Here is a 13,892-nt window from a genome sequence, read left to right as displayed (position 1 = left end):
AAATAATGATTTAAGATGGATGGTAATGCAAACATGATGAAAATACAATCATAAAAGAGAATAACTTATAAATACAGCATTATATTTAAGTCTACTTAAAAATTATTATAAAGAAACAAATTAAATTTCATAATTAAATTACTCGTAATTTTTTTAATGCTTTGAAAGAAAATTGTGTTTTACTTTGAAAGGAAACAGAAAATGTCGATTCTTATTCAAAATGAATTGTCATTCGATAACATTTTGCTAACAGATCAATACTATTTATAGAAAGTTTTAAATTACTATAAAAATTAAGTTTTAAACTCTCTCTTCTCTTTCACTAAATTGCAAGATTACACATAGATTGATTATTCAATCAATTCGTAAAGCTTTGCAATTAACTTAACTTCAATAAGTTTTTTTTTAAATTTATTCTGTGAAAATGTTTGATATAATTATAAATTAATTTAAAATTTTAAGATCAAAATGGTGTAATACTTTAAATATGATTAATTAAATATATGTTCTTAATTATTTTTAAAATTTATAGAAATTTAAAATGATAAATAAGTATTAAAATAACTACATAAGAGATGAAAATTAATGAACTTAAAACTAAATAATTTTAAAATGTTCTATGTCTGTATTTTCTCTTCATTAATTTTAAGGATAGTTATTTAATTAATATTATAATTATTCGAAGTAATTATATGCTGTACTGTGTTTGATAATTTACATAATTAATTCATATATTTTAATGACAAGATATAAAACTATCAAAATAAAAATTTTTGGTTTAAACTCTTACACTTTTTTTTTTAACATTACATATAAATAAAAATAGATTGTTGAACATAATTACAAAACGATCATTAATTCTTTTCTTGTAAAGTCAAATTGTTCTCCAGTGCTGGTTTTACGTAAGTACATTTCGAAATCTTCGTGATAATGTATTTCCCCCCCTTCTTCTTATATTAAATTCGTTTAAGATCAAGTGAAAAATTCATGGAAAATATCTAATTTAGCGAAAAAGATCTCGTTTCATTGGTAAAATGAAGAAATTCCCATAAGTACAGTACATCCCGGAGATTACTGGCTTCAGAAATAGCAGAACCAGATTATATAGATGTTTAAAATAAAGTTAGCGATAACAATTTAAAAAATGATTCATTCATTTTCCACCGTGTTTAAGTTTATTTGATTTCTTTTTTATCTGTGAAATTCTAATTTGGTTATAAAGTTATAAATCACATGTAATATTAAGCATATTTGTAAAAGTATTCCTGTTTATGGTGAATGATCATTGCTGAATATATATTTTTCTCAAATATTATCATATATATATTATGAATCAATCTCAATGATATTTTAAAATAATTGGAAATTTTTTAATTTAAAAGAACTCTTAAAATATCGAAACAGATTATATCAAGAAATAAAGTATCATACCCAGTTGACATCATTATTTATCTTTTAAAATAAATAAGAAAGAAAAAAAATTATACATTTCTCATCGTAATATAATAAGCATTGTTAACTATTATTCTCTCTTCAATTCTTTTTATTTATTTTCAATTATGAAGTTACTTTTTAAATTATATAAATAGAAATTGCGTAATAATGTGATCTTGAGTTGTACATTAATTAGGCAATAAAAGCTAATTTTAGTGATTGATAATTAACGTAATAGCATAATTCTCTAAGGGGTATTGCGTAACGTTATACATGATATAATTCGCATCAAACCCTGGAGATATTACTATATTGTTGATCTCAAATGACCTTATTTTAGAAGCGCCGTCTCAAACTTGTTTAAGTAGAACAGACAACAAATTTCTCCTTATTTCCACCAATAGAAAGTTAAAAAAAAAATTCCAATCGAGGATATTCGCTTGCAGGTGTTTGGTGTTTTGCATTGTGTGATTATTATTTGAATCACGAAGTTTTGTCTGAAAATTTTATGGCTTATTAATCAAATGTGTTTATTATGTATTAACATCCTTAAACTTAATTATAAAACTCGATAACAAAAGGATCATCTATTCAATAAACTTTCCAGCTTTACAAAATTATAAATATTATTTTAGAATACTTATTTTACATTTTATGTATCCATATTTCGCCTACCAATAATTATATTAAAATATTTTGTAATTGATAACTTCTTAACCTAATATTGACATTAAATTTCGCAACGTTCTTTCAAGTGTTTGGCAGTTTATTTTTATTAAGGAAACGATTAATTAATTTGCATGTTATTTCGACCGAGCATATTAAAAATTTCTTTTAAATAAATCATTGATCAGCATTATTAGATTAGAACATTGATGTTAAAATAATTAAATAAATGAAGAAGCGATGAAAAGTCGGAAATAATAAGTTGTCATTCTATGATCTTTTTTACTGTGATCAGTTATAACCTTGAGCGTGATCTGTCATCTATAACTTATAACTGATAATAACTTATAGTTATTTCCATGCACAATTATAATATACGAACAATGAATCAGCATATTTACTATTACTCGTATTTGAACTATAAATACAAATTTAAACTTTAACATTAAGAAATTAACTTCCTTCCTTTAAAATTATTAAAGGAACAGTGATAACATGAAAATTTCGCAATGCAACTTTAATTTTTCTTATGAAAATCTGTATATTTTGTATTTTGTTTTTATGAAAATATTTTGATAAAGTTAATTACTAAATTAAAATGAGGATTATAATATTTTAATTATGTCTATATTTGCAAATATATCGATTTTAACTTGAGAAGGATCGATGTTTAAAATATTTAAAGAACTGATCGATCCGATTTCGCATTTCTTAAAATTCATTCATTTAATTTTCTTATAATTGTTTGTTTCAACTGTTTTCATTATCTAAACGAAAATTAAAACTGTTTTTTTTTAAATTAAAACAATTTATTTTTGCTTATTTATTAAAAAAAACTATTTCAGATCGATAAAATTTAACACAGTCTCATATTACACATGAATTAAAATTAGTATTATCCTAAAAAAAAAATTTAAAAATCTCACTTGTAAGCAATTTATCTACACTAAAATGTTAATTGAATCTTTTTATTACTTTCTTGAATAAGAACTTTCATCATCTGCAAACCGAGGTGTTTCCCGTTGCATAATTCAGATCCGGGTGCTAATATGAATTCAAATTAATGGTTGATATTCATTCAAAAATAATCGACACGGATTTCCCCCAAATCCCACCCAAATTATCAAGTACTATTTGATGTTACACCCTCAAGTGAAGGTTTCAATGTTTTCAAATTATCTAAACTGAGTTTCGATGGTTTGGAGGCCACGGCTGTTTATTCTCTAAGCAACAGAAATAACTTTAAAAAATTTCCCTTTTTTCATGCCTTCATTTGATATATTTATGTAAGTAGTTGCTAATTATTCTACAAGCGCTGTTACTTATAAAAGAATGAAAAGCCTTCGAAAGTACTAAAACTGGCTTCGAATGTTTCATGTCAAAATAATATATTTTTTCTTTTTTTAATTCACAATTTTATTAATAAAGCGTTAATTTTCTAAAGTTTAGTAAATTGTAATATCATTTTCAATATAATACTGTATTCATTATATTTTAAAATAAATTTTATGCTGTAATGAAAAATCATTCTTCGAGATGTTCTTCGAGGTATTCAATATTGATTTTTATCTAGTTTTTCTCTAATTATAACTAATATATATTTTAAAATTATATATATACATATTCCAAGCACTAAGAAATTTTAACCTTACTATATTAATGATATATCCTAGATTATCCAATTACTTAAAGGAAGTTTGTGATAAAGTTATGCTGAAAATGATTAGAAAGCATACCTATTTGTTTTCATTTGTTTTGAAAGAATCTATTTGTTTTTTAAAATAAGTATTCTGAGAAAAATTGCATAAAAACAGAATATACTATTGCATTTGACAAGGAATTATAACATTAAGTAAACTATTCGCTTTATTTTGTAGTTAAAATTTTTATACTCCTCCTGTTGTTTTGCAATTTTTAACTAGTTCTCTTACTTGGAGAAAAAATGCCACGGGATGCTAAGCTTTCAGATAAGAAAAACGGTAAAATTGAAGCATTACACAAAAATGAAAAGAGCAGTTGCGTAATCACCCGAAAATCAGGTCCACCTATGTTATCAATATCTGTGTTATCAATAATTACTTTAAAAATCCATCAGAATAGGGCTCAAAGAAAAGTACTGGACGCAAAAAGAAAATAGACAAATGCAAACATTGTGCGCAAAGCACCAACTCTTCTAAGTCTTTCGGTGAACTCCGGTTGGAAGTCCACCGCGAAGCAATGATGAGAAACGTCTTGAATGACAATTTAAGGATCGTTTGGAAAAAAAACGAAGTACCAGTCATTACTGCAGCCAAGACAAGCCAAGAATTTGGACGATAACACAAGGAAACAGACTGGACAAACGTGAGTCTTTTTAGGGATTGTTATACTGCAGGTATGTATAATACTTAAATAATTGTGCAATTGGAGCGATAAAAACAAGTGAAACCTAGGAGCCGAATGGATTCAAGTCATATTGGCAGGACATACGAAAGGAACCACGTTACTTTTTCCGAAAGAAACTTTGGAAGTGGCAATCTGACGGTTCGAAAATCTTCATTGCTCGGGGGAAAACTCCGGCTGGCATTTGTGGCAAGTAGAATGAAAAATTAAAGTCTATCAGGAAGTGATGTAAGGTCGTTAATCCCTTTTCTAGATAATAATGATAATATTTCACTGACATTCATACACGATAAAGCATCCATCCACACAAGTGCCAGCACAGGAAACTGGCTGGAAGGTCTAAACATCCCAGTTATGCAACATCTACCCCAATCTCAGGATTTCACTTGGATAGAAAATGTGTGGGACATCCTGGTTTTTTCACATTTATGCGGAAAATCGTCAGTACAGACTTAAGAAATATTGGATAACTTCATCAAAAGTATGCAAACCTCATTTTATAGTTAAATCATGTAATGGAGATAGAATTTATTTTATTTTTTTGGTCAACTTTTGTTGAAAATACAATTATTTTCTTTGAGATAACTTCTTGGTAAATAAAAGTGAAGTAGCTAACATTATGCAAGTTTTCGCGAGAGAAACACTCAATAAAATGGGAAAAATATAAGGTCTATTTTATTATAATTTCCTTCGTAACTTTTGTAAGGAACACCTTTCTTTTCAGTTACTTGGATAAGCTGAGATGTCATTAATGTAGTGAGGTTATGACTTTTTGGAGTACTTTATTAAGATTCATAATTATATATTTTTAAATTTTATCATGTTTAGTAATCTAAAAAGAAAATGAAAGCAAATTACTGTTTAAAATTGTCATATTGTGTAATATTGAGTTATCCTTCACCCAATAATTCAGTAAATAAGTTTATTTTCAAAATAAATTACCTGACGAATTTTTAAATATAAAAAAAAAATTGAAGAATTAGAAGTAAAACACGGAAAAAAATATATAACTTGCATATCTTTAAATTTACTTTCTGGAAGTTTTGTTTATACTCATTAAAAATAATTTAAACATGTAATTTAGTTTCATGTTTTCTCTAGTTATCAAATTTCTTTGGAATGTTTTTAGATAAACAAATTCATTAAAAAGCATTCTAACTCGGGTCATATCTAAAAAAATAGAGACCAGAAAGAAAATGCTTTCGTGTTTTTTTTCGTTACATCATACATATTATAAGATGTCAACTGTTAAGTTTATAAACCGTGTATTATGATCCCGTAAATAGGAAAAATTTTACACACTACTCCGTTGGAAGAGAAAAAAACTTCACCGCACTACAACTGACAAGTAAGCGGAAGTTAATGGAAATGCGATAAGCAACCTTGAAGATTGGTTTAAATGACCTTGGATACGCGAATAAATTTAACTTATAAAATTTGTAACACTTATGGATGCTTTCATTTTACGATCTTATTTTCGTTTAACTGTAAAAATTTGTCTATAAATTTCAAGGTCGAACAGAGGTCATCAACCAGGAAGTGACCCATATAATGCAAACATGATAGTTTCGCTGTTATATGAATCTTCATTAAATAGGATCATGTGCTAGTAAGAATTTTAAAATCAGAATTAGATAAAAATGTGCTAAATTTTAAAATTAAAACGTGGATCACATGATAAATTCAAGTGGGTGGTAAAAGAATCGCAATAAAACTGTAAATGAAAGCAAGCAGTATATTAAATTACCGAAACCGTTTAAATTTCTGATTATTGGATGAAATAACATCTTTATAAACGTCTGTAAATATTGACACAAGTATCTGTAAAAAAATTTTTTTGTTTTAAACCGTAATTGTTCTAAACGTTTTCGAACGAATTGTATGTAAAAAATATGATTTGTGAGCATAAAACACTAAAAAGATAATACTATAATTTAAGTGTTTCGATATTTTATTATTTTTCTTTTGTTTTTTTACAATTTATTAACAATAAAGGAACGCGCTGAGCTTAAAACTTCACTTTGGAAGTTTGAATTTAACAGGGCGAAGAATGTCAAGTATACTTGAAAAGGGTTATCCGTCACCCAATGACTATTTGTTTTAATATTATATATATCTTTTTTTTTCACTAATAAACAGTTTGTTGCATACAGGAATGTTTCATCGTTCACGAAAAAATATATGTATAGAAAAAAACTAATATCATTCAAACGTTCATGCTCGGGGCATTTCGTTCCCGATATAATTGGAACAGAGGTTCATACATAATATCGTCATACCTGTCTTTCTGATCTCTTTGGCAGCTAACTTGCTAATTTTTTAAAGGAAAAGCAATGACAAGCAAGGTACAATTAGATATGCAGAACCCTTACACTCCGATTCTCGCAAAAAATAAACTAAAAACACATGTTTCATGCATTTCTGATTAAATTACTTACATTACAATACAAAATAGACTTGAGTGGATTAAATGTTTGGATACAAACTATACAAGAAACACCAGAATGCATGAACACGCATAAGTATTTTTGGAAAGAACTGATGATTTTTTTTTGTTTTTGTTTTTTCTGCCTCGTTAGCACTTAGAACACATCTCCTCTAGTTACAAATCTTAAAAGAAAAAAAGTACTCCTTGCCGTGTTCCTGTAGCTTGGTCCAGGCATTGATATGAATCCATTAAAAATCGAGTTTTAATCGAGAAGACACTGAAGAAATATTAAGATCGGTTAAACATAAACAAGTGCAACGTCGTAGCACAGTCTTGTCTCGAGTTGCGTTGTCGAAGAACCAAGAAACCCTTACAATGACAGTCAAACGGAACCCATCACCCGACGACACGATTTGGCCATCACGCGCACTGCATCCATCCACATGGGCAGGGAGTGAATCCGGAAGGCTGGGCTGATAAGTATGGTGTGTAGAAGTAATTTGCGCCGCCGAAAAGCAGATGCGGCTGGTGTCCTACTGTCGTCACATCGTACTGCTGTAATTGATGATGTTTGGCAAACAGCGACTGTTGTTCTTCGAAATACACTTGACACGCAAGTTCGTCGATCAGGCAGAGCGATTGTCTGCGCTCGTGGCCCATCAAACACACAGTACTTTCGTCCACAACACGGTGTAGAATCATCAAGTATTCATATTTACTGTGCTCGTCTCCGATGAAGTGATTAGCTAGGTAACTTTCCAATTTTGCTCTTTGCTGATTGATATCGCTAAAGTCGATGAAAAAACGCGAACACATATACCTTTCCAATGTTTTGATCTCCTCGGGACGAGCTGGTTTATAATCACGCACTAACAAGTTGCAATACTTTAACAATCCGCCGCCTCGGATTTCTTCTGGATTTCGGGTGGCGATCAATTTTTTGTGCAAATGGTACAATGCTTCCTGAAAGTCGCCGTAAACGCTTTCACCGACGACAGTGGGGTAAAAATTTTCGTTCATCGGCATTTCCGAGCATTCGTAAAATAAAAGAAGCGAATCCAGTATGATTTGGAACGAATCCACGCTAAATTCGAATTGTCTTCTCATAATATCAACGAATTTCAATTCTACGTTACGTCCTCGATTGTTGCTGAGAGAGATCAAACTCCAGCGATCACCGTTGGTCACTTTGACCATCTTATGCACGTAAGCCTCTTTCAGACTGCACGTACTGATCCTCTTCTTGTTAACACCGTCTGGCAAAAAATCAAGCAGAGAATCCAAAACTGCGGATTTAATTTTTTCGAAGTTACGTTGCGTAGAAAGGTCGACAGCAAATATGAGATCGAGATCGTTGTAGGGCGAACTGTCAGACGCTAAGGAATGACTCGCTGCACCGCCGTTTAGACGAATGTCTTTCACTGTCACACAATCTTTCTCCAATTTGCCTCTGACAACTTGTACTAGATCCTTTAACTTAATTTCTAGTGTTGGAAAGTTGCCGCGGCCATGGATCGGAACTACTTCGTCCATTACTTGATCGAGTCTTTTCACTTGTTCGTAGCTGAGCACAGCGAATCTCTGCCCGTCACCCGTACTGGTGTCGAAGGTCGCCATGTTCAGTCGCTGACGGAGTTGTTCAGGTTCGATGTCCAGCTTGCCGGACTATGAGGAGAAAGAATACAAAAATCAGTGAATTCCTACTTGTACACAGCCGTACGCTGTTATGACACCCGACTGGCACAGCTGTACACCTATAGCTGCCGGGCCTCGCACCCTAGCTAGTATCCTTCCGCACTAGCCTGTTTGCGTTCTCTGGTGGGTAGAAAGTGGTCGTCTCGCAGCAACTGGAATGGTGTTGAAGCGAGCGCGCACACTTCGTGAGTGGTTAGCCAGACCTATTTTCTTCCATAAGCACACGGATACGGCCTAGATAGGAGTCATTCGGCCGGCGCAGTTGCCTAGCAACATTTCTGACGTCAATTGGGGAAGTAACAAGTGCAGGCAGTGACTGAAAGCAGTTCGTCGCTTTCATTTCGTCCTCGGTCACCAGCCACTTCATTAGGTAGGGCTTACCTGCATTTGTAACTACCGAATATGGCCGACGTGTTTTAAATTCTAACATTTCCATAAACTAACATAACTTTGCAGTATGTATAGCACGCATAGTGTTTAGTATAAATTTTGCAAGTTGTATTTAATAAGGATATTTTATTTATAAAATGTTTCAATTGTCACGCTTATAAATTCAAAATTCAGACTTATAAACGCTTTATCGCCGAAATTCTCTAAGCACAACATTCTTTGGCACCGCTAGGCTATGCGGCGTGATGCGCGCTTATCTTCTGAGGCTAGTCACGTAACTTCTCTAGAGTGCGCTGCGTTCAAGCTGTCAACGCTTCGACTAGTGACGTAGGTGAAACGTAAAAAGAAAAGAACGTTAGAAGTCCATTAGTCACTCTTGGTTGCTCACACTAGCGAGTCTGTTTTCCGTATTATACTAACTCAAAGCGAATGTGAAGATAAAGTGAGTACCGTGCGGGCGTTGCAAACACATCTGACATCAGTACGTCTTATTGTTTCGTATATTGCAACGTAAAAAATAAAAAAAATTCTAATTTTTATGCATTTTTCTTTATTTCATAAATATTAAAATAGTTACGATCTACAATTAAACATTGTATTTATTAATGTTTTATGCTAACTTTTTTAATCACAGACATGACGTAATGATGGCCGGATATGTTTGCAGTTAAGATTTAGGCTATTCGCAGGTCATTTCGAAATAATATTTTTCATTTGTTTTATGGAAATATATCAGCTTTATTCTATAAGAGAATGAGAATAAAATGCAATCACCATAATCACATTAATAAGTTATATAGATGTATATTAAACTAGCTCGTCTATTTATCATTTTAATTTCAAATTATATAATCCATATTGGCCATGAAATGCTAAACATATCGATTTTTCTATCAAAAGGAAAAGAACAGTTAAGTCGACTTAAAATTTTTCTAAGATTATGTACATAAATTAGTGTCCTAAAATTACATAACAGATGGCGCTAAGTTGTGATACTCTAAGGTCGCTGAACTGGAGTAAATGGTGGAACCGAAATTAATATTTGAAAATCTTAAATCTTTACTAATAGGAAGTGCAGTATTATATTTCAAATTTTAATTGCGGGGTGTATTGGCATTTAAACTTAAGTTTCGCTACTTTTCACCTCTCGATGACCGATTTTAAATCTAAAACGAACGTTCATTATAATAAGTATTCGTCCCGAATATCAAAAAGGAAAGTTGATGTAACTTATTTGCAAACTAAAAATCTTACTACACTTTAAGAAGCAATTGTTCGCAGTTACAGATTCCGTTCCACTCGTTCAGTTGCAACCCCATTTTAAAATGTTAATTTCTAGACCATTCGGAATCAGCAAAGTTAATACGGTCGACCCATCTCTAGCCGCTTTAATAAACGAAAGTATGTATAATTAGTTGCAATAATACGGAAAACAAACAGGCGAGTATCGTTACATAAATGTCCTAATGGCTATGACGTCACTGGCGCCAGTAAGTCCCGTACCATCTACCCGGCGAATATGGACGCTGATAGAGAACGAAGACGGAACATTCCAGAACTATATATAGCCGGTGAGCACAACACATCAGCTTTTGACTCCGTATTGGGAAGAGAACACGAGATCAATACGGAAAGAATTAGTCTTACTAATTAATTTTTTTCTTTTTTCTTAAAAATTACGCTTAAATATTACATTCGAATGTGTCTTGCACGTTGTTGCGTAAATTAATAAAGTTAGCATGGCACTTTTTTGTATATATTAAAGCGCTTATTCTTAGAAATCGATTCAGTTTTTTCCTTTCTTTTTTTTTTATTAAACAGGAAGGTTTATGCTATGTAGCGGTTCAGTCAGAAGTGTGCAGTGATATGGAAATCATCTGGTAGACTCTTATCCAATCAGACGACCTTGATATTTTTCTACACCCTACTTAGAATCACCTTTAACCCACTTAACTCGCAAGGTTCATTATCGTGCCCCACACGACGTTAATGTGTCAGCCGGGTTCTCATATATATTTATTCAAATTTTTAAATTAATTAGTTAAATAATAAGAGCAACAATTTAACAAAAATTATTAAAATTTAGTACGTAATCATCTAAATATTCTAAACTTTTAAATTGTTAAGATTCTAATTACGCTATGGCACGGAAGACAAATTCTACGGCCCGAATCTTTCGAGTGAATAAAAGTGGTTAATGTTAGTTCTTATCCAATGTAACTTTGCACACACGAGGTTGGAACATTAAGAGCCAGGTATCCAATTGCAAAGGCAAAATCGATGGTATTTATATTAAAGAAACGAATCGATCGCCTAATACTGATCTTATACCTTTTCCTACTGTTCTAGTCTAAACAACACTCATTTAACGCAAATAGAATCTTAACAATTTTCATTCTTAAATAATGCAAAATAAGAAATATGTTACTTCTTTTAAAGTACTTATGTGTTAAATAATAATAATTTAAATGCGAAACAAAATAAAATACACTTTAATGTGTTAAAGTAAAAAGATAGAAGTTATTTTCTGCATGGTATCGTCTTTATCAGTACAATCAAGGAAATGGAATTTTTATTAATGTGAAATATCACCTACCTGCATGAAGGGTAATTCTTTGATATTCGATACCATCTTAACAAACTTTGGATTAGCGGAGTGTGAAACGGCACTCAACTCACACAAAAAAATAAATTTTCACTCGAAAAAATCCCAATGAGTTAAGATTAGAAATGATTATTTCCAACTGCGAAATTAAACCACCCTGCACTAACAATACTGCAGAAGCAGTGGCTGATGTCGCTGTAGTGCAGTGAATTTCCTACTCGGTGACGTCCCGCATGCGTCGTACGAGACCTACCCAATCAGGCAAGGGTGTCGAGTCTGTGCATCTCTGTTGTCATGACAACCGTCCTCGTGACGTCACCCTCCTTCTCCTACCTTGTTAAAGACGTCAGTTAGCTGCAGTGTGTTAAAGAAAGCAAAGAATTTTTTTGAAACCGTATCGTACCTAGGATAGTCCAAACTAGTATCTAACTACGAAAATGTATTTTAAATTGAGGATTCGACGTTTTGTGCAATAAACTTTTATGGGTCTCTTCTAAAGGTAGGCCCTTAGGATGTACACTGTCGCCTAAAAGAAAGTTTTTAAAAGGAAAAATTACTATTACTTTTACAATTCGACGATCAAAATTTGGATTTCAATTCCAGTTTCGTAAATTTAAGGCTATACATTGTTTATGTGAATATTAGATGTATTTATCCCATGCAACTTAATGTACAGCTGTAGAATATTTATAGGATGATAATACAGCTGTAATATTCAACCCTGAAAAATATCAAATAATAGAAGAGAATGACAATGCATTTTCTCTTATCGAAATGTCTAGCAGATTAAATAGATAATAATTCTTCTTAGCTGACTTGTGAATTGTATAAACTAATTAAATGATTCTCAAAGTATCGAATTATTTAAATATAAAATAATTTATTCTATATGTATATATATATATAATCTNAAGAGTTAAAAATATTTTTAAAATACTAAAAATTATTAGAATATTGTTTTAATCAGTAGCAGATTAGGATATTTCGGAGTCCGTAGACACAGAAGATTGGGCCCTCTATACAATTTTACATCATAAACTAATACGTCTAATTGAGGCTATAGAATTATTTATATACTATAATATACAATTTTAATGGTAAAATTGTTTTATTATTATTATTTTTTTCCAATTTCTAGGGCCTCCGAAACCCTGGGCCCTAATCACGTGCCTCACGGTTTAGTAGGTAATTCGGAACTAGTTTTAATAACATTTTATTTTTCTAATCAAAATCAATAAACGAAAAAAATACTAAATAATTAAATTTTGACACAAAAATGGGATTTAAAATTATATTTAATATACAATAAATGATTTTAAAACAAAAAATTATTTTTTAGTAAAATCTTTAAATAAAAAGTTTAAGTAACGACAATTTAATTAAAAAAGAGGGGGGAATATATGAAATATATATCTGTAGTTTCATTATAGCTCTAATTATATAGAAGTATATAATTAGAGCTATAATGAAACTACAGATATATATTAAATATATATCTGTAGTTTCATTATAGCTCTAATTATATAGAAGTATATTTATAACGTAAGCAAGATAAGGCAGAATATTCTAGAAAACAAGATTGTATTTAACTGCTCTTCTACCTGTTTAAGTATTCTAAATCCTAAAATGATTTAAAAACAGCTAAAGAATAATCCTGTAAGTCATTTTATATAATTTTATGCCAACTTGAAGTACAATAAAGATTTTCTTAACAATATTCAAAGTGCCAGGTGCATGTTATATCAATTTTCATTCCCATCTGGACTGGTGATTCAACCCACACAGTTATATTTACAGTAATGCAGAAACCGCCTACAACTAAATAAATATTTCCATCTTTTGATTATCTTACTAAGACTTTGAACTTCCATAACATCTTCAAAATTAAATTATTATGCTTATAATTATTATAATTATATCAAAATAATCTTTAGTGTTATTTGTAGATTCATAATTTCTAGAATTTTTAATGAATTCGAACGGATCATAAATGATTAATTATTATAGATAATTGACCGTTAAATCGGATTTTTGAAATACATTTTTAGTCTTTTGTTATAAATAAATTGTTTCTATTGTTTTCTAATTAATTCCTTTATTATTTGAGACAATTTAATAATAATTTGAATGATAATGTTCGATAACTGGTTTAAATTTCCATTTGATTATAATTTTGTATCTTAAATCTATATGTATATTGTAACTATTATGTAAATTAGCTGCTATTCTTCTAAGATAAATAGTGAATATTCTCATTGTTCTTATTATAACATTCGCATAATTCTAAGAGAA

At 30.6% G+C, this 13,892-nt stretch overlaps 1 protein-coding gene across 1 annotated transcript; it reads right to left on the bottom strand.

The window, feature by feature from the left end:
* Window positions 1–6,412: 6,412 nt before the first annotated feature.
* LOC111628193 (putative nucleotidyltransferase FAM46C) lies at window positions 6,413–11,869 on the bottom strand. Its single transcript, XM_023371934.1, has 2 exons — window positions 11,592–11,869; window positions 6,413–8,575 (listed from the first exon to the last, which is right to left on the bottom strand). The coding sequence occupies exons 1-2, from the start codon at window positions 11,625–11,627 to the stop codon at window positions 7,331–7,333; spliced, it is 1,281 nt and encodes a 426-aa protein (XP_023227702.1). The 5' UTR covers window positions 11,628–11,869; the 3' UTR covers window positions 6,413–7,330.
* Between the last annotated feature and the right edge of the window lie 2,023 nt (window positions 11,870–13,892).

Source organism: Centruroides sculpturatus, unplaced genomic scaffold (assembly GCF_000671375.1).
Source record: "Centruroides sculpturatus isolate CEXI.00-Female unplaced genomic scaffold, Cexi_2.0 scaffold606, whole genome shotgun sequence".
NCBI classification, from domain to species: domain Eukaryota; kingdom Metazoa; phylum Arthropoda; class Arachnida; order Scorpiones; family Buthidae; genus Centruroides; species Centruroides sculpturatus.
This window is presented reverse-complemented; position numbering and strand designations above follow the sequence as displayed.